The sequence below is a fragment of the Mesoplodon densirostris genome, chromosome 19 (genome assembly GCF_025265405.1).
Source record: "Mesoplodon densirostris isolate mMesDen1 chromosome 19, mMesDen1 primary haplotype, whole genome shotgun sequence".
Lineage (NCBI taxonomy): Eukaryota > Metazoa > Chordata > Mammalia > Artiodactyla > Ziphiidae > Mesoplodon > Mesoplodon densirostris.
Genome location: NC_082679.1, coordinates 3,469,459 through 3,488,635, shown reverse-complemented (window position 1 = coordinate 3,488,635; position 19,177 = coordinate 3,469,459). Strand labels below are relative to the sequence as shown.

Here is a 19,177-nt window from a genome sequence, read left to right as displayed (position 1 = left end):
AGACTGGAGACCACCCAAATGTCCATCGGTTGATGAATGGGTAAACAAAATGTGGTCTATCCATTCAATGGAATACTATTCAGCCATAAAAAGGGATGAAGCACCAATACATTCTACATCATGAAGAACCTCAAAAACATTAAGAGAGAAAAGCCAGACACAGAAAGTCACATATTGTATGATTCCATTTATATGAAATGTCTGCAACAGTCAAATCCATGTAGACAAAAGCCGATAAATGGTTGCCTGGAGCTGGGGGCAGGAGGGAATGGGGAGTGACTGCTTAATGGGGGCAGGGCTTCCTTTCAGGGTGAAGAAGATATTCTGGAACTAAATAGTGGTGGTAGTCGCACAACATTGTGAATATATTAAATGCCATTGAACTGTACACTTAAAATGGTTAAAATGGTAAATTTTATGTTATGTGTATTTTACCACAGTTAAGAAACAAAAACCAACCAACAAAGGTCAGGTGATGTCGCAGTGCCCAAGCAATGGTGCTAGGCTTTGAACTCAGGGCACCACCACCCACAGAACATGGATGCTTTATCCCACACAGAGAAACATAGGTTGTCATGCACACAGACACACCACTTCTGACAGTGACACGTGTGTGGCGATGTGGACTTCTTCATTCATACGAGGGCTGCCACATATGGTTGGGCAGGTTGTGTACTGCATAAGAGGGTCTGGCTGAGAGGCTGGAATCCAGCCGGGCTCTCCTTCCTAAGAATGCAGCTGGTGGGGTTGCATCCATCTGTGGGAAGGGGCACCTTTTCAAGCACATGCAAGGGTACCATCTGTCTGCTAAATCATAGATGCTAGAGAGCTGCATTGGGCTGGGGCCACCTTTGTCTCATCTGACCCGCAGGGGTAGCAGTTTGCCCTCTCAGTCCCTGTGCTGTGCCAAGCCTCTGGCTGGGCTCCGTGGACAGAATTTCTCCCTCTGCTAACAGACTCCCATTGTCCCTTCCAACTTCACACACATGCACGAAACTCTTGGCCATTGACAACTCTGGGGAGTGGGGCAGAAGGAGCAGTGGCCTACGTCCCCTCAGACCCAGCAACACACACACACACACACACACACACACACACACGCACACACACACACCCTCGACCAGTGGAGGTCCCATAGCCTCCAGTCCCTGCCTCACACCTCCTGATGCAGGGCAGCACCTCCAGGTGGGGAGGAGACACACTGCAGACACAGCAGCTGGTCCAGACACAAGGATACAGGGGACCAGTTCTTCCTCTACCTCACACAAAACTATACACAGACACACAACAGAGCTTATATACGCACAATGACACAGAGCACAGGACACCCACACAGTGTCCAGACACAACACGCAAGGACACCCAATGTCCTCCTGGCGGCACACCTGAGCCTCCCTCCTCCCCAAACACACACAATACAGCTCCATGTGGACACACAACCATGCATTTCTGGGCATTCCCACCCACAGCACACAAGAGTCAGACACAATCTCAGACACTTTGACACACCGGGACCACACACAGCTCCAGAACATGGCCAGGGACCTGCCCCAGCGAGCTGCACGTGGGCACGCAGTGGCACACATCACAGCCCACAGTCACGCAACCTCGTAGGCACACACACCAGTGAGAACCCAGTGGTGGAGAGTCGAAGCAGGCATGTGGCCCTCCACCAGACACACCCAGACAGCCCCCCCCCCCACACACACCGGAAGGCACACTCCTCCTCCACAGCTGGAGAGGAATGCCCCCCAAACCCGGATCTCCCTCCCCACACCACACACACCTAGCAGCTCGGGGCCAGAACCCAGCACCCCAGCCCAGGACCTGAGAGATGGAGATGTGAGGACAGAGATCAGGAGAGCCAGTGTGAGGAGGGGTCCCAGAGCAGGCCCCACTCGGTCCCTGGGCTCCCGGAGGAGCCCCTCCTCCACCTGCTCCCCTGCAAGCGCTGTGCCTCACGGTCCACCCCACCCCTACCCCTCTCCTGACCCTGCCAGCTGGGCTCTAGGGGCAAGGACTGCCTTCTGAGATGCCTGGCAGCAGAGAATGAGAGCTAGAACAGGGCGCGGGGGGGGGCAGGTGGAGAGAGCCCTCGGGGTGGGGTAGAGGACCAGAGAGAAGGATAGAGACCCAGGGAGAGGGGAACAGAGACTCGGGGAGAGGGAGACAGAGACCCAGAGAGAGAGGGACAGAGACCCGGAGAAAAAGGGGGACAGGCCCAGAGAGAGAGGAACGGAGATGAAGAGAAGGGAGTACAGATACCCAAGGAAAAGAGGACCGAGCCCTGGGAGGGCGGAGACCCAGAGGGCGAGCAGAGACGGGGCGGGGGCGGGGGACAAAGACCCAGAGGACTGGGGATCAGACAGAGAGAGAGCTCGAAAGAGAGAACCAGAGGAGGATAGAGACCCGCAGAGGGGAGGAGACCCGGAAAAAGCCAGAAGCCCTGACCTCAAGCGACTGTGCTGGAGAGGGGTCCGCAGGTGGCAGCGGGGTGAGGGCTGAGGGTGGGCGGTGTCCGAGTGCAAAGGGACGGCCTCCTAGGAATATCTGGGGTTGAGGGTGGATTTGGGTTAGGCATGTGGAAGAAGGCGGCATCTGGGTTCCAGAGGAGGCGGACCCGGCGGACCCGGCCGGAGGGGGAAAGCGGAGGGAGAAGGGGAGGGTTCTGGATGCGCGGGCGGGGATCCCAGTTCCGGGCGGGGGAGGCAGGGTGGAGGGATCCAGCGCCGCCTCCGGCTCGCCACCCGGGAGGTGGGAGGTGGGATTGAGGGAGACATGCGGACCCTCCCCACGCACTCCCAGCGGCCCGCCCAGTCCCTAGGCCTTCCTGTCTCTTATGTCTCTGTCTCTGGGAGTCTCTGCGTCTCCGTGTCCTTACCTCCTCCCGGACGTTGCCTCCCACCGCCTCTCCCTCAGCCTGCCGGCGGGTCTCTCATCTCTATCGGGAAGTGCCCTGGGTCGCGGCCTCTCTGAGCCTCTCTCTCTACGTGTCTCATCGCATCTCTGCATCTTTCAGTCTCTGTCCCAAGTCTCCTCCGTGCGCCAACATTTTCTCCTTCCCTCTGCCCAGTCAGTCTCTGTCTCTCTACATCCTGTGTCTTCCCCGTTGCCACATCCCCATCTCTCGCTACCTCTTTGACTCCGTGTCTCTGTCTCTGTGTCTCTTTCCTAGGTTTGCTGTCTACAGATCTCTGTCCCTCTGAGTGTCTCTGTGTCTCCCCCTGACTCCGGACCACCAGTCTCCCTTCCCGGGCCCCCCACTCTCGCTCAGGCTCAGGTTGGAGGGGCGGGGTGGGGGGGGCGCTGCGGCGGGAGCTGTGTGTTCCCAGCGCAAAATAGACTCCTGTTGCCGTGGAGACGCGAGCGCGGCCTCCGAGACGCGAAGCTTCAGGCTGGGGGGTGAGGAGGGGGGGGACACCTGGACCGAAAGGCGGGGGCCGGGGGCGCCGGCACCCGGTCCCAGGGGCTCCTGGAGGAGGGGGGAGGCAGGGACTCCTAGATCCCTGCGGAGAGAGGGGGTGCTGGGCGCTCTGACCGCGGGGTCCGGTGACCGGGCCTTCTGGGAGGGGTCTGGGATCCAGGGGCGGGGGGGGGCTGTTTCCCCAGTGGGGGGCGGTCTGGCTGAGAGCTCTGATGCCTGGGTCCCTGGGGGACTCAGATTGCCTTCTTGGGCACCCAAGGATGCGGTGGGGGCGGGGGGAGGACTAAGACTCTGAAGGGGCTGAGGGGCCCTGACTGGGGGGTCCGTAGAGTCCCAACTCCCAGATTTCCAAGGGGGCTGCAGAATTCTGGGAGCCCCTATGTGGATTCCCGGGCTCCTGCGTCTTAGGGGAGCAGGGACCACTCAGATGAAGCTGTCTGTCCTTCCCATCCATTCATCCATTCATCCGCATGCCTGTCTCTTCCTTCCTCCCCGTCCCCATGTCCCTCGTGCCTCAGTTTCCCCCTCCGCACCGGGGTGCGGTCACGCTCACCTCACTTTCCGGATGCGGGACCCTGGGGGAGTCGGGGGTGGTGGCGACGTGGGGGGCCGGCCAGGGGAGGCAGAGCCAGCGCGTGTCTGCGAGCCAACCCGGCTGGGCGTGCGCGCGCTGATGGGGGGGCGACCGGCAGCGAGTTGGGCGACCCCGGGCCGGCAGTTCTTTTCCGTGCAGATGCGCGCCGGCTTCGGTGCAGATGTGACAGTGGCCAGCCCTCGCCTTTGCCTCGCGCCGGCTTGGAGTTAAGAAGAGGCACCTCCCCCTCCCCACCTGCTGGGGACCCCTCTTCCCCCACCGCCCGCAGCCCCCAGTCGCCCCCGGGATACCCCCCAAACCCAAGAATGGTTCAGTCCACAGTCACATCAATGTTTATTCTCTGAGACCGGGTCCCACACAGCCTGTGACACTCCCTCCCCCTCCCACTGCCGCCCCTTGAAGTGGCCCGGGGCCGAGCTCCACCTCCAGCTCGGCTCAGCCAACCCCCGCCCAGCTTCCAAGAGTCTCCTTTGCATTTCCGGGAGCTGCCATCCAATGGAAAAGCGGCACCCACATCCCCTCCTGAGGGGGCGGTACCCCCGGTGGACTGCACCACTCTTGGGATCCAAGAATGGGGGGGAAAGCGCTTCTGCCAAGGTCCCAGGGACGAGAAGGTGGTCTCCCCTCAAGGCAGGGTAGGGAGTTCAGCGGAAGAGGGGGTTCTGGCCATGGAAGAGGCCCAGCAGCCCGCTGTCTGGGGCGGGCTCCTTGATGATCTTCTGGATCTGTAGGGTAGGGGTAGGGAGTCAGGAAGCTCAAGGGTTCTCATCCCCATGACAGATCCAAGGGATACTTCTCCATTTTCATCTCCCTTGCCCCCTTAGTAGCAACTGGCCAAACCAACCATTGCCTCTTCTCAGAACTTTTCTTAGGGCCTCCCTTTCACCATAGCCACCAGGGTTAGCACCTGATCATCTGCCATCTTGATCCACCTTGCTGACTTGGACCACTAAGGGTGACCGACTCTGTCCTGGGGCTTCTTGTCTACACATGCTTCTTCTTAAGTAATCTCACCTCTCCTATCCCTCAACTCTCAAATCCAGCCCGCGCCTTGCCCCTCAACTCTGGACTCACTTATCCAGCTGCCTCTTAGATGTTGGTGGTCACTTGACCTCTCAACCTCATTGCCGCCACCGCCACCCCCATCAGTAGAGAGCTTGAGCAACTGCGCTCAAGCCGGATCCTCTCTCTGTGCTGCCTTTTCACACCTTGCACCCATCAGCAATCCCTGTCATGCTAACCTGCAGAGATTAAAAAATGAAAATAAGCAAAGCCTGTATCCCCGCCGCTGCCTCCACCCTGGTTTCCCCCCTTCCTACCACATATCCATTAGCCACCTGGCACTCCACACAGATCTGACAGTGTCCAGCCCCCCTGTGCAAACCCCCATGGCTGCCCCTCCCCACCCCCACCAAACTCTTTGGGAAGACTCGGCTCTGGCTCCTCCCTGCCTCCCCTCCTCCCACACTCACCCTGCACTCACCGTGCCCTGCTACCGTTCCTTGAATAAGTCAAGTTCAGTCCCACGTCCAGGCCTTTGCCCTAGCTGTCCCCTCTGCCAGGACCACTTTTTGGACGACTGGCTGCTCCTGCACTTTCAGGTCTCCACTTCAAGGCCACCCCCCAGGAGGGGCCTCCCAGCTGCCAGCCCCCATCTTATTTCTCACGCGTTCTACATGTTCCCTCCCCAGCTCCAGGCCACAATGCGAGATTGAATACAGACTGTCTTTTGCTATTGCCCCTGGACCTGCCACAGTGGTTGGCACACAGTAGGTGCTCAATAAATGCTCAACAGAACTGAACTAAGGAGGGGAAGGGCTGGGAATCTCGAGTTCGGGCAAGTCCCGTTATCCTAAGGGCCAAGCAGTGGCCCTCAGTGGTGTGGAGCAGTGGGGACTACCTGGGCAGACCTGGGTACTAGGAAGGCCACTCGGGTGGTGGGTGTGGAGGCTGGACCTGAGTGCCACAGAATGGAGGAGGGGGTGGCGGGAAAGGGTCAAGGGGCTCCCGTCTACGGGGCCCCTACTGGACTGTTCTCTCCCGTCTGCCTGGCTCCCTCCCATCTCTACCTCACTCTAAAATCACCTTCTTCCGGGAGGCCTCTGGACCACCTTAGGCAACCCCTCCTCTGCACACCTGGCCCCCTCCCCTGCTTTATCTCTCTCTACAGTCCTCATGGCCAGACAGCTTCTCCTTTCATTGATTTATGGTGTTGACCCGCAGTCTCCCCAACTAGAACTTAGCGCCCCTGGAGGCGGCGGCCTTCTGTGTTCATAGGTGTATTCTGTGAATATGTGGTGGATGCTGAAAAGATATTTGCCGTTTGCATGGGAGATGGGGGAGGTCAGAGTGTGGGGCGTGGGGGTCAGTACCTCCTTGAACCGGGGGTGGGCGGCATCACCCACGAGCTGCAGGATGAGCCCTTCGCTGGTGGAAAGGAAGGCGCCGCTCTGGCGCATCCGGGACAGCGCCACCAGCCGGTCCACCTGGCTGCGGGGGGCGGGGGTGGTGGTGTGTGTGCGGTGTCAGCGCCTTGGTCTGGATACCCAGACACCTGGCAAACTCGGCAGGGATCCCACCCCCTGGTTCTTCCTGGGTGCTCCAAACCCATCCCACATGCACCCCACCCCTGAGGGGACCCTCTCACCTGCGGGAGGTGCAGGCGTCCACCACCACGTGGACCTGCAGCCCTTGGTCCAGGAGGTCCAGGGCTGTGTGCTAGGGGCAGAAAGAGGTCAGGGCTACCCCCAGACAAGAACAGGGATCCTGGGTGAGTGACTGGGGAACCAGGATGGGGATGAGGGAGGCTCGGATCAGGGCAGGAGGTCCCCAGATTACAACGGGATCCTAGGCAGGATGGGAGCCCCAGGTAAAGAGAGGGGTCCTTAGTGAAGGCGAAAGTCCCAGGTCAGGAGGGGAGTCATGGGTCAGGAAGGGGAGGATAGAGAGTTCTGGGTCAGGAAAGACACCCTTTTTAGGTTGGGGCGGTCCCAGGTGTGAATAGAGGTCCCCAAGGTTCAGCTGCGGTCTCACCAAGATGCAGGCTTGTGTCTCCACGCCACAGAGGAGCACAGAGCGCAGCTGGGGCCGCGCGTCCAGCTCCTGCTGCACCACGGGCACCATGCTGAAGCAGGTCTTGGGCCGTGGCTGCAGACCCTCAGCCCCCAGCTCGGGCACCGTGGGGCCCAGGCCTTGTGGGTACTGCTCAGTCAGCACCACTGGCACATCCAGGAGCTGGGCCACCTGGGTTGGGGTGAGGAGCAAAGGTCTGTGGGAGGAAGGGCCGGGGCCCTGGACTGGGGGGTCTGCGGGACGAGGGGCCGGGGCCCTGGACTGGGGGGTCTGCGGGAGGAGGGGGTCCGTACCTTGAGCATGCGGGCAGCCACAGAGACGATCTGGGGGAAGAACAAGACATGGCGGAACTTCTCCTGCATGTCGCACAGGAAGAGGATGGATGATCCAGGGATGATGCGTCCCAGGCCGGGCCTCACAGCTGCCATGTCCTGGGGTGGGCAGAGGGGCTGAGGGAGTGGAATCAGGCAGGGAGAAGGCTTCTCTGCATGTCCAGGGTCCACACGCTTACACCCCAGGCTCCAACTGTGATCCTCCCCCCACCCCCAGGGGGAAACCGAGGTCTAAGTAGTGAAGTGTCCTGATTGAGGGCCCACTGCCCATAGCAGAGGGAGCAGGACTTGAGCCCCGAGGCAAAAAGAGCTGCATTCTCCCAGCTGCACCACCTCCCTCCTTCATGGTCTGGGGTCCCTCAAGTCTGACTGCCTCCTCTGAAATGCAGTTTACCCGTGTGGAAAACTCACCAGCTGAACCCCCCTCCAGGTCTTAGAAAGAAAGGCTGGGGTACCTGTGGAGTGGAATATTACCCAGCTATAAAAAGGCATGAAGCAACGACACAGGCCACAGCGCGGAGGCCCCTCACCGCGATGCTCAGTGAGAGAGGCCAGTCACAGAAGACCACGTGCAGGAGTCCATTTACATGGAATGCCCCAAACCCAAAGCGGCTGCGTCCACAGAGACAGGGAGCGGGTTGATGGTGCTTCCACCTCAGGGCATTGGGGGGGTTGCGGGGGTGTGAGGAGTGACTGAAAAGGGGTACAGAGTTTCCCTTTGGGGAGATGGAAATGTTCTGGAACTAGATAGTAGTGATGGTTGCCCAATGTCATGAACATACTAAATGCCTCTTAATTGTACACTTTGAAATGGTCGAGATGGTAAAGTTTAGGTTATGTGTATTTTACCACAATTTTAAGAAAAAGAAAGAAAGGGACTTCCCTGGCAGTCCAGTGGTTAAGAATCTGTGCTTCCACTGCAGGGGGCACGGGTTCAATCCCCGGTTGGGGAACTAAGATCCTGCATGCTATGAGGTGTGGCCAAAAAAAAAAGAGAGATATAAAAATTAAGGTGGGGGGACTGGTAGAGCCACCTGGCCAGCAGCCCTTTTAAAGGGGAGGACACTGAAGCCCATGGGAGTCCATGAAGGCCAAGGTCCTGTGGGGACTAGAGGGGTGACTGCCCCTCCCCACCCCCGTCAGAGTGAGCATCTGGGCCCTGGACACCCCAAGTCTCACATGTCCCAGCCCATGTACTCAGAGGCTTGTGTCCCTGGGTGCCTGAGTTGCTGCACAAATGGGAGTCCTGGCTTTTGTCTGCAGCTCCCTCCCTCTCTGCATGTTACTCACTTATTTGTTAATTTATTTAGGAAACGGAGACCCTGTGGACCCAGTGGACCCAGTGGAGGGCAAGCCGGCTGACACTCACTCGGGGGAAGTTTCAGTGCTGGCTGGTGAGTCCCCACAGGTGTCTGTGATTATTCTTTAAACTGAACACATCTACCATTGAAAATGTTTTCTATGTGTGACATATCTAAAGTTCAAAAACTAGTGGATGGCTAAAATGGTGAATTTTATGCTGTGTGAATTTTGTCTCAAAAAACAAATGGAATGGAAACTCCCTCAAAAACAAAACCACACTGAATTAATTAATTGCATAATTACAACTGTGACCAGTGCTAGGATTGCTAGGGAACCTAATCCATCTTGGCAGAGTTCTCCCTGAGGAAGTGAAGAGAGAGGGAAAGAAAACAAGCTTTTTGAAAACACAGAGCTGACCCTATTTCTCAGCTCTCCCCAAGGCCCCATGGCTTCTCTCTGTCCTCAGGACTACGATGTACCCTCCTCCCACAAGGCGCTGAACCGGGACCTTCCAGCCTCGGTGGCCAAGTCCCACCTCAGGGCCTTTGCCCAGGCAGCTCCCTCACCTGGAGCGCTCTCCTTACTCCCATTCACAGCGTTAGCTCTCCAGGGGACAGGAGGGACAGGGTCAGGTGGGGGCGGGGGCGCTGGAATGTCCGGAAGCCTGTGACAGTGACAGGAGTCTAGAGTGAGGAGGAGCTTCCCTTTGGGCTGTAGGAGTGGGGATTGCAAAACCCCTAGGGAGAACCATGTGCCCACATTTCTCAGAATTACAGATGCACAAACCCTGTGACCCAGAGAACTCACTCCTAACTATCCTAAGTATTTATCCTGCAGACATACCTGTGAAATGACACAAAGTTATTCATTATGTGACAAGGTTATTCATTACAGGACAAGGTTATTCATGATGGGCATCTTCCCAGAGCAAAAGAACAGAAATAAATCCAACATCCACGGTTAGGGTACTGGTTACATAAGTTATGGTATATCCATACTATGGAATTCTTTGCAGCCAGGAAGAATCACAAGGGAGATCTTTAAGTAACAACGTGGAAAAGTGTCCAAGAGATGTTAACAGTGAAGAAAAAAAAAAAGCATAATAGTGTATATAACAATGTTCCCATTTGTGCCAAAATGCAAGAAGAAGAAAAAGTGTAGGTACTGTTCCAATCTATATCTGCTCTCTCTGGAAGGCACATAAGGAACAGGCTCTTTCTGCAGGGACAGGCCTCTGAGGGGCAGTGTGAAGGACATTTGATTTTCACTGTGTACTAGTCTGTTCCTTTTGAATTTTGGACAATGTGTGTAACAGGTTGTCTAGTCAGGAATAAATACGATACAGTAAAGGATTTACAGAAGGCAAGAACCCAGCAAAACCAACCCGTGGCATTAAAGTTATGATAACAGTTATCCTTGGGTGGCAGTGTTGAAGGAGGGGGTGCAAGGGGGGTTTCTGGGGTGTGGGGGACGTTCGGCTTCTGGATTTGGATGCTGTTGACACCAGAGCGTTCTCTTTGTGAAGTTATTTGAGCTGTATATCTGTGATTTCTGTTTTCCTACATATGTGATATACTTCCATAAAAAGTTTTCAAAATATACAATAAAATAGGGAGGCCTCGCTGGCCGCGGTTGGGCGGGACTGGAGGTGGAGGCCAGGGTGAAAGAGGGGACTGGGGTCCAGGTGGCCAAGGGTGAGGCCTGGGCTCCAGTTCAGGCAGCGGGGACAGAGCGGGGAGGGGGCAGCTGGGCCTGGCTGGGGTCGGAGGGGGAGAAGGAAGAGCCTCAGGTTGCCAGTGGCCAGAGGGTGGCAGGTTCCAGGGACTAACTGGGGACCTGGAGAGGGGAACTGATTTGGGGGAGAAGATGAAAATGTGTGTGTGTGTGTGGGGGTGAATGTGGAGAGGGGGTCTCGGCTGGAGACAGACTTGGCAGTACTCTGGGGAATTGATGAAAATTCAGAACTCAGCTCCGGGTGGAGGGAGCCCGAGGCCGGAGGAGGAGGAGCGGCCCGAGGTGGGCGGCAACCTGAGGAGCGAATGGGGCTGTTCAGATCCCCACGTGGTCTGGGGAACCCGGTTCTGCAGCCGAGACTAGCTGGCGGTGTGACCTTAGGCAAGTTTCAGCTCTGTCTGAGCCTCAGTTTCCTTCTTGAGGAAATGGGAGCCAAACCCACCCACCACGCAGGGGTGACGCGGAAACTTGGCAGAGAGGGCGGAAGCGGCCCGTGGAGAATTCGAGCCCCTGGCTAGCCAATTCTGAAGGGCCGAGGCAGGAGTCCTCCCCCGCCTGTCCTCCACCAGCAAGGCGGGGAGGTTGGTCCCCCCGCAGCGCCAGAGGGGCCTTATCAGGAAGGCGCCGGGACGGGGCCCGGCCCGTCCGCCGCAGGTAAGGCCTGCAGTCACTTACCTCCTGCAGCCGGACTTCCGCCGCTCAGACCCACCCGCGGGGTTCGCAGGCCTGGTAGATGTTTTCCAAAGCCCGGACACTTGGCCCGCCCCCGGCTCCGTCCGCGTCCTGCCCACCCTGGCTGAGCCGCCCAATAGGCACTCGTCTAGCTCTGCTCAGCCCCACCCCCCCGCTCCCAGCCAATCCGCAAGCGCCGCTGCTTCTCCCTGGGGGGGGGGCTGCGTGTGAGCCAGACTGTCCTTCCTGAGAGCGTGATTGGCTCGTCAGGAGAAAGCAGCCAGTCTGACCAATGGGGAGTCGTGACAGATGTGAGTGGCGGGCCTAAGGCGGAGCGGCGCGGTGGGTACCGAGAACGCGGACTCCAGCTGGAGAAGTGGGTGGGTCGCTACCTGCCCGGCTGTAAAGTTCAGACCCCGGGGGCCGAGAGGGAGAGAGGGAGGGGCTGTGCCCAGGGCAGGGGAAGGCCTGGGGTTCGAACCCTTGTCCTTCTGTTTAGAGACAGAAACTTAGAAAAGAGACCCAAGCATTTTCCTGGAAAGGGTTAAAGGCGCGAAGAAGTCAAGAAGTCCCTCCCTCTCCCTGCACGTTCGTTCTCTGTGCCTCAGTTTCCCCATCTCACAGCACCTGCCTCCTACGGTGGTGTTCGTAATATTTAGACTGTGCTTGGAAATGGGGTTGAAAGAGATGGAGAGTGAACTTGCCATCAGTCCTGGAATAAAATCTAAACTCCCAATTCATGGTGTGCCTCTGTCAGTCTCTCAACCTCACCTCTTACCACACTCCACTCCAGCCATGCTGGCCTCCTTTACTGTTCCCCCAACGTCCCACCTCAGGGCCTTTGCACGAGCTGGTTCCTCTGCCTGGAATCCCAGACTTTCACAGTACCAGCTCCTTCTTGTCATTCAAGGTCCTCCCTGACCACCCTACATCAAGTAGTCACCTGATCAGGTCGCTGTTCTGTTTTCTTCACAGCACTAATGCCAATCTGAAATTGGAAATTTATCTTGTGTCTAAAAAAATGTATGGATGTACTCATTTATTTTCAGTACCCCCGACTTTACCCCCCACCCCGCCATGTGAACTCCGCGAGGGCAGAGATGTTATCTGTTTTATTCACTGCTGAATCCTCAGCACCCAAACCTGGGCCTGGCACATAGTAGGCACTCAACAAATCTTTGGGAATAAATAAGACGACACCAGACACTAGGCAGAGGTGAACCAGGGTAAGAGGGAGCTGAAGGGACAGTTGCCAAGGAGGTGGGGCTGGGAAGAAAGAAGGGAGAAGGTGGGGGAGGGAGAGTGTGAACCCCCCGAAGGGACTGTGGTGGGGGCACTGGACCTGGGAGAAGCCCCATGAGGCCGTGGTCAGAGGTGGGAGTCTGGGCTTGGTTCATATTTCCAGAGGCTGCCAGGAGGGTAGTGGGTGGGACAGGGGGCTCCTGGGGGGGCGGTGGCTGAAGAGCTGTCACGGAGGGAGGGGCAGTCTGGTTTGTCTGGGAGCCTGGGCTGGGTTGTGATTGGGTGTCATGGGGAGCGGGTCCCCCAGCCTTCAGGGATCCTCTGAGAATGGCAGGCACAAGACACCTCTCACCTGCCCACCCAACCCCCCTCAGGAGCTGAGGGCTCATTCCATCCCCCCAGGGCATGCAGGGTAGGGAGCAGGGGGTCGTAGAAGTGTGGGTCCTGCCTCAGGTCCACCTGGCCCAGCACACAATGGGACAGGTCAGATGGCACTGAGGGACACTCTTGGGGGACCACAGTGTCCTCAAAGAGGTCGTGGGTGGAGGCGTCCAGGGCAGCAAGACTCAGGCTGGGGCCAGTATGGGGTGCCTCAGTGGGGGCCACAGCAAAGGCCACCCCCAGGAAGGGGGATGGAGGTGGTGGAGGTGGCCTTTGGGGTGGCGGTCTCTGGGGAGGTGCCTCCTGGGATAGGATGGATATGGCCAGGTGCTGGGTGGCAGCTTCGATCTTGGCAACCTGCCTGCAGAGAGAGCCAGGCATTAGCTGGGTGACCACGAAGGATTCCCCTCCTATCTGCCATCCCAGGAGTGATTTGTCCCTTCTATCCCTCCACATTTTTCTTCTCTGTGCTAATGTCTCTGCCCCTGGGTCCATTTTCATGAGTCTGACAATGTAATCTTTTTAACCCCATGCATAGGGAAGCTCTGAACAGCTGTGGGGTTTGTGCACTGCACAAGGCAGCACATCTCGTTCAACACTACGCACATTTTTTAACATTTAGATGTAATATGACTATATTCCAACATGTAAAAGTAAAAAATGTCTTAAGGAAGGGGTGCCTTTAAAAAAAATTTCACACAAAGGCGCACTGTGGGCTGGCAATGTGACTATAACATGATGCCCTGTGGATTCTACTGCCTAAATAGTTATGAATCTGCATCTCCACCAACCCTCTCAGTATCTCCACTAACCCCTGGTTGGAGTCCCCAGCTTTCCCCACCTGGATGACTGTAATAGCCATTGCACGGGTCTCCCCCTGTATTCCTAACCCCTCAGTAACAATGCAGACGGATCTCACAAACTGTTAGGGGCTGAACTGTGTCCCCCTAAAATTCATATGTTGAAGTTTTAACCCCCAGGACCTCAGAATGTGACTGTATTTGGAGACAGGGTCTTTAGAGAGGTGATCACATTAACATGACATCATCAGTATGGTCCCTAATCCAGCAAGAGGAGATTAGGACACACAGAGGGATGACCACGTGTGAAGCCAAGGAGAGAGGCCTCTCCCTGCCGACACCTTGGTCTTGGACTTCAGCCTCCAGAATCATGAGAAAGTATCAATACATTTCTGTTGCACCAGTCTGTAGTGTTTGATTATGGAAGTTCTAGCAGGTTAATGCAAAAACATAATGTTGAACAAAAGCGGTGAGACTTAGGATAACTGGATATGTGACGCCATTTAAATAAAGTTCAAAAACAGGCTAACTCAATCGACAGTGAGAGAAATCAGGATGTGTGGCTTATGGGAAGGAGGTACTACCAGAGTCTCCGGGACAAGGAATGCCCTGTTCCTGAATCTGAGTGTTGGTTACGTTAATGGGGCCTCTTCGGGAAAATTCATTAAGCTCTGCAGGGATGATGTGTTCATTTTTTTGTACTATGTTAAACTTCCAGGAAAAGGTTTATTTAAAAATGTATCTGATATTGTATGACTCTGTTTATGTGAAATGTCCAGAATAGACAAATCCCTGGAAACACAGAGCAGATTGGTGGTTACCAGGTGCTAGCGGGGAGGGGAGGGTGGGGAGGGAATACAAATGGGTACCGGTTCTCCTTTGGGGTTGATGAAAATGTTCCAGAACGGGGTGGAGGTGATGGTTGCAAAACATTATGAATATACAAAATGCCTCTGAACTGTACACTTTAAAATGTTCAAAATTATTAATTTTATGTTATATGTATGTATGTATTTATTTATTTATTTGTGGCTGCATTGGGTCTTCGTTGCTGCACGTGGACTTTCTCCAGTTGCGGCGAGCGGGGGCTACTCTTCCTTGTGATGCACGTGCTTCTCATTGTGGTGGCTTCTCTTGTTGCAGAGCACGGGGATATAGGTGCGCGGGCTTCAGTAGTTGTGGCGCATGGGCTCCGTACTTGTGGCTCGCGGGCTCTAGAGCACAGGCTCAGTAGTTGTGGCGCACGGGCTTAGTTGCTCCGCGGCATGTGGGATCTTCCCAGACCAGGGCTCGAATCCGTGTCCCCCGCCTTGGCAGGCGGATTCTTAACCACCGTGTCACCAGGGAAACCCAATGTTATATATATTTTACTATATTCAGTGAGAGCCGCCACTGTGACACTGCCTTTGATGCCAAGGAGGTTAGTTATGCTCTGAGTGCCCCAGGGAAGGTTTTCAGTAATGGGAGGTCAGGTTAAATGACAGAGAGGGTGCGGGGGTGGGGCGGGGGACTGATTTAAGATTCATGACAACTACATGCCATGTATGGTCCCTAACCTGAACAAAGTAAGGATAAATGGTGTTTAGGGCCGAAGAGTCGTGACATTTGTGATTTACTTTTAAACTATTTAAAAACATATAGATGAAGGAAATAGGCTAAGATGTTATGGACAGTAAAATCTAAGTGAGGTTCCACGAGGGATCAATAGGCCAGTGGCTCTTGAACTTCAGTGCACAACAGGAAGGACACCTGGAGGGCTCGTGGGAATGCTGGTTCCCGGGCCCCTGAGTTTCTGGGGTGGGGTCCGAGAATTTGCGTTGCTAACACGCTCCCGAGTGACGCTGAGCTGCCAGTGCTGCTGCTCTGGGGACCACCTTTTTAGAACTGCTGCAGCAGACAACTGTCTTGACTTTTACTGTGGGTTTGAAAAATGTTCACAAAAAGTTAAAATTTCATAGCGTGGGTGGGAGGGGTTCCTGAGGGAGCAGGGCCTGAGGGGACCTGGAGGGAGGAGGAGGGGCGTGGGTGGGAAGATGCTGAGGAGAGCTTGTCTCTGACCTGGATCTTCCTAGGCTGAGCTTGGGTGCTGAGGGGAATGTGCTTCAGAGCTACCTGGGCTGCCCTCGAGGCCACTGGTGGGCAGCCTGTGTCTCTGGGGAGCACATGGCAGAACCGGGCATGGGGGTGGGGAGGTTTGGGATGCTCTAGCAGAGAAGCTGGCCCTGGGGAGCAGGGAGGACCGACAGGCAGCCTGGGAGGCCAGAGGCTGGCATTATCACAGGGCCCAGGTTTGGGGGAGGGCTGAAGATGGGGAGGGGTCCTTGAGCAGTTGATGAGGAGGCTGAAGAGGAGTTAGGAGGCAAGCTCTGGAACACAGGGCTGGACCCTGTTTGGGGACATGAGTGTTTTCCTCTTCAGTGGTGTATGTGCGGGGTGAGCATTCTGGGTGTGGCCGCAGCTGGGCATCCTGGTGGAAGGTGGCTTGCAGTATGGGGGCAGTGGTTAGGCTGAACCGGGCTCCCATTTACTCAAATTTGGTTCCACGACCTCCTGAGGCAAGGTCCTGGGCTGGCTGGGAGGAGCCACCTACTTACAGAAGAGCACGTCCTTTGACAAGTCACTTTACCTCTCTGTGCCTCAGTTTCCTCATCTGAAAAAGGAGGATTATAAGAGCACCTACCTCCTGGGGTTACTGTCAGGGATTAATGAGTTCATACTCACTGTAAGTGAGTACGGGGAGTTAAAACTGAAGTACTTAGAACAGTGCTCGGCACATGTTAAGTATCAGATAAATTTTAGCTACCATCATCGCCATCACCATCATCCTCACCATCACCATCATCACCATCACCATCACCCTCATCCTCATCCTCATCACCATCACCACTGTCACCATCATCCTTATCATCATCATCACCATCACCATTACTATCATCATTACCATAATCACCATCATCACCACTATCACCATCACTATCATCATCGTCACCATCACTGTCATCATTACCATCATTGTCCTTACTATCACCATCACCATCCTCCTCCTCCTCATCACCATCATCATCGAGTCCCTGAGATGCTATATCCAGGCAGGATTATAAAGTGGTCCAGAGCATGGGCTCTGGATTCAGACTGCCTAGGGTTGTATCAACTGTCTAGCTGTGTAGCCTTGGACAAGTCATTGAACCTCTCTGAGCTTCCTTGGCCGTAATAAAGCGGAAAGACAGAACCTACAGTGTGAGTTTGTTGGGAGCATTAAGTGACGTAGTGTATGGCAAGGCCTTAGTACACTGTACCTGGCACACAGCAACCTCAAAAAATGGTGACTGTCAGAGGGTGAGGGGAGGGCAAGGTGGGATGGTGCTGGGTGGGTGTGAGAGGGGGGACAGGCTGAGCAGAGACCTGAAGGAACAGAGGTCTCCATCCACATTCCTGGAGACAGGGAAAGGCATTGCACCACAAAGGGAAGAGCATGTGCAAAGGCCCAGAGGCTGAATGGTGAAGTGCTAGATGGGGAGCTGAGGCTGGCAAGGGGAACAGGGGCTAATAGGGCAGAGCCTTTGTCCTGAGGGCGACGGGGAGCCATGGGAGAGGGGCCAAGTGTGGTGTGTGGGTTAGAAAGGTGCTACCTTCAAACAGCCCCAGAGTCGGACCCCATCCTCACCCCCCGTCCCCCACCCGTCGTCTGAGTCAGCACCATCCCTCGCCTGGAGCACTGCAGTAGAGCCTCCTACACAATCTGATCTCCGCTCCACAGCCAGAGGGGTCCTTTCAGAGTGTACCGCATCCCAGCCCAGAGCCCAAGTCCCTCCAGAGGCCCATGAGGTCTCCATGATCAGGCCCCTGTTTCTTTCTTTTTTTTTTTTTTGCGGTACTCAGGCCTCTCACTGTTGTGGCCTCTCCCGTCGCGGAGCACAGGCTTCGGACGCGCAGGCTCAGTGGCCATGGCTCACGGGCCCAGCCGCTCCGTGACATGTAGGATCTTCCCGGACCGGGGCACAAACCCGTGTCCCCTGCATCGGCAGGCAGACTCTCAACCACTGCGCCACCAGGGCAGCCCCCCTATTTCTTTTAAACCTAATTCCCTTCCCCTTTCACTCTGTTACAGCCACCCCAGCCTTCCTACTTACCCTGGAACACGCCAGGGATGTTCCTGCCTCAGGGCCTTCACACGTGCTGTCCCCTTCCTGGTATGCTCTCCCTCAGACATCCACAGGGCTCCTTCCCTCACCTCTCTCAGGTCTCTGCTCAGATGTCACCTCCTCAGTGAGACCTTCCCTGACACCTTACCTAAAATACCAACCCTCCCCCGACATGCCCTCCGCAGCACTTATCACCTTCGAACACACCATATTGTTTGTAAATATCGAGGTAAAATTCATATCACTTAAAATGAACCATTTTAAAGTGTGCAATTCACTGGCATTCAGTACATTCATGATGTCGTGCAACCACCACCTCTAATTAGTTCCAGAACTTTTCATCACCCTGGAAGGAAACCCGGTACCTATCAGCAGTCTCTCCCCGTCACCCCCCACCGGCCCCTGGCACCCACTAATCTGCTTTCTGGCTCTGTGCATTTGCCCGTTCTGGATATTTCACAGAAATGGAATGATACAATAGGTTGCCTTTTGTGTCTGGCTCCTTTCACTCAGCACTGTGTCTTCAAGGCTCCTCCGCTTTGTAGCATCATACTGTATCATTTGTCTCTTTATTTTGACTGTCCCTTATCAGCTGCCTGCCCACTGGAACACGAGCTCCATGAAGACAGAGAATTTGGTCTGCTTTGTACTGATGGGTCTCTGGGGCCTGGCACACAGTCAGCACTCAGTAAATGCATACTGGTGTTGATTGCATCCAGCTCCAGGGTCCACTTCTCTCTGTTTGGTCTGGGCCTGGTATCCCCAACACCAAGGGCTCCCCTCCGACCCCGCCCCCCTCACCTGCAGATCTGGTTGTGCAGGAACCTCCTATGGTTGGGCCTCCTTTTGGGGGGCCGGGTCCTCCGGGGGTGCAGGGTGCGCAGCACATAGGCGGCTGCCCCAGTCACGAAGGCACACAGCTCCCCGGGGCTGGGCTCAGGGATTCCAGGGGCTGCCGGAGCCCCGGGGTGCATGGCCAGGGTGATCTGGAGTAGCTCCCCACAATGCTGATCATAAAGCAGCCCCCCAAATCTGTGAGGGGCAAGGAGCAGCCAGGGCTGGGGGTTCAGGGCTGGGGGGTGGGGGGACAGGAAGAGAGATGGGTTTGGGGAGGGTGGGTGGGCTCTGCAGGGAAAGGCCCTCCCCGGGCTGGCAGAGGCAGGGCCTGGGCAATTAGAACAGGTCCTTCCTCCTGTGCCCTCGCCTCATCCCTGGGGTTTGAGGCACCTGTAGGTGGGGGTCTGATATAGGAAGGCAAGGGGGCAGGGAAGGGAGGGGTCTTTCTGTGTGCCCCCCAAGGGCCCAATTAGCACATAGTTGGACCTGCGATCTGGGACAGTGCAGTGTAGGTGGGGGGCCAGAGAAAAGCGCCTGGAGCTGGCCAATTAAGGGGACAAAGCCCTCATTAGGGAAGTGAGGCCAGGAGCAGAGACAACCGCAGCGATAGCAGCGATTAGCGTGGAGGAGCCATGATTGCAGGC

General features: G+C 56.0%; 3 protein-coding genes across 8 annotated transcripts in view; 1 reads left to right on the top strand and 2 right to left on the bottom strand.

Annotated features, from left to right (window-relative positions):
• Positions 1-4,379: 4,379 nt before the first annotated feature.
• On the bottom strand, positions 4,380-11,216 carry ISOC2 (isochorismatase domain containing 2). Of its 6 annotated transcripts, none has more exons than XM_060085354.1 (8): positions 11,135-11,216; positions 9,292-9,389; positions 7,835-7,878; positions 7,385-7,540; positions 7,053-7,262; positions 6,667-6,737; positions 6,392-6,509; positions 4,381-4,744 (listed from the first exon to the last, which is right to left on the bottom strand). In XM_060085354.1, exons 4-8 carry the CDS (start codon positions 7,517-7,519, stop codon positions 4,664-4,666), a joined length of 615 nt encoding a protein of 204 aa, XP_059941337.1. In that variant the 5' UTR covers positions 7,520-7,540; positions 7,835-7,878; positions 9,292-9,389; positions 11,135-11,216; the 3' UTR covers positions 4,381-4,663. The 6 variants fall into 6 exon arrangements, with proteins under 6 accessions (XP_059941339.1, XP_059941337.1, XP_059941335.1 ...); XM_060085352.1 differs by having other exon boundaries at positions 7,385-7,522; XM_060085353.1 differs by lacking the exon at positions 9,292-9,389.
• Positions 8,801-19,177, top strand: part of ZNF628 (zinc finger protein 628) — a 27,686-nt gene continuing 17,309 nt past the window's right edge. Inside the window, exon 1 of the mRNA XM_060085198.1 lies at positions 8,801-8,817. The gene's annotated coding sequence lies outside the window, so the exon portion shown is untranslated. The remainder of the gene's footprint in view (positions 8,818-19,177) is intronic.
• On the bottom strand, positions 12,525-18,670 carry C19H19orf85 (chromosome 19 C19orf85 homolog). The gene is made up of 3 exons (XM_060085060.1): positions 18,498-18,670; positions 12,726-13,115; positions 12,525-12,573 (listed from the first exon to the last, which is right to left on the bottom strand). Exons 1-3 carry the CDS (start codon positions 18,668-18,670, stop codon positions 12,525-12,527), a joined length of 612 nt encoding a protein of 203 aa, XP_059941043.1.

Excerpts from the sequence above, each read along its gene's own strand:
- ISOC2 (XM_060085354.1), bottom strand. The coding sequence starts at position 7,519 with ATGGCAGCTGTGAGGCCCGGCCTGGGACGCATCATCCCTGGATCATCC. Across the intron at positions 6,738-7,052 it reads AGACACAAGCCTGCATCTTG|CACACAGCCCTGGACCTCCT; the intron begins GTGAGACCGCAG and ends TTCTGCCCCTAG. Across the intron at positions 6,510-6,666 it reads GACGCCTGCACCTCCCGCAG|CCAGGTGGACCGGCTGGTGG; the intron begins GTGAGAGGGTCC and ends CGCCCCCCGCAG.
- C19H19orf85 (XM_060085060.1), bottom strand. The coding sequence starts at position 18,670 with ATGCACCCCGGGGCTCCGGCAGCCCCTGGAATCCCTGAGCCCAGCCCC. Across the intron at positions 13,116-18,497 it reads CTGCACAACCAGATCTGCAG|GCAGGTTGCCAAGATCGAAG; the intron begins GTGAGGGGGGCG and ends CTCTCTCTGCAG. Across the intron at positions 12,574-12,725 it reads GAGGGGGGTTGGGTGGGCAG|GAGCCCCCTGTCCCACCCAC; the intron begins GTGAGAGGTGTC and ends CCGCCCCCCCAG.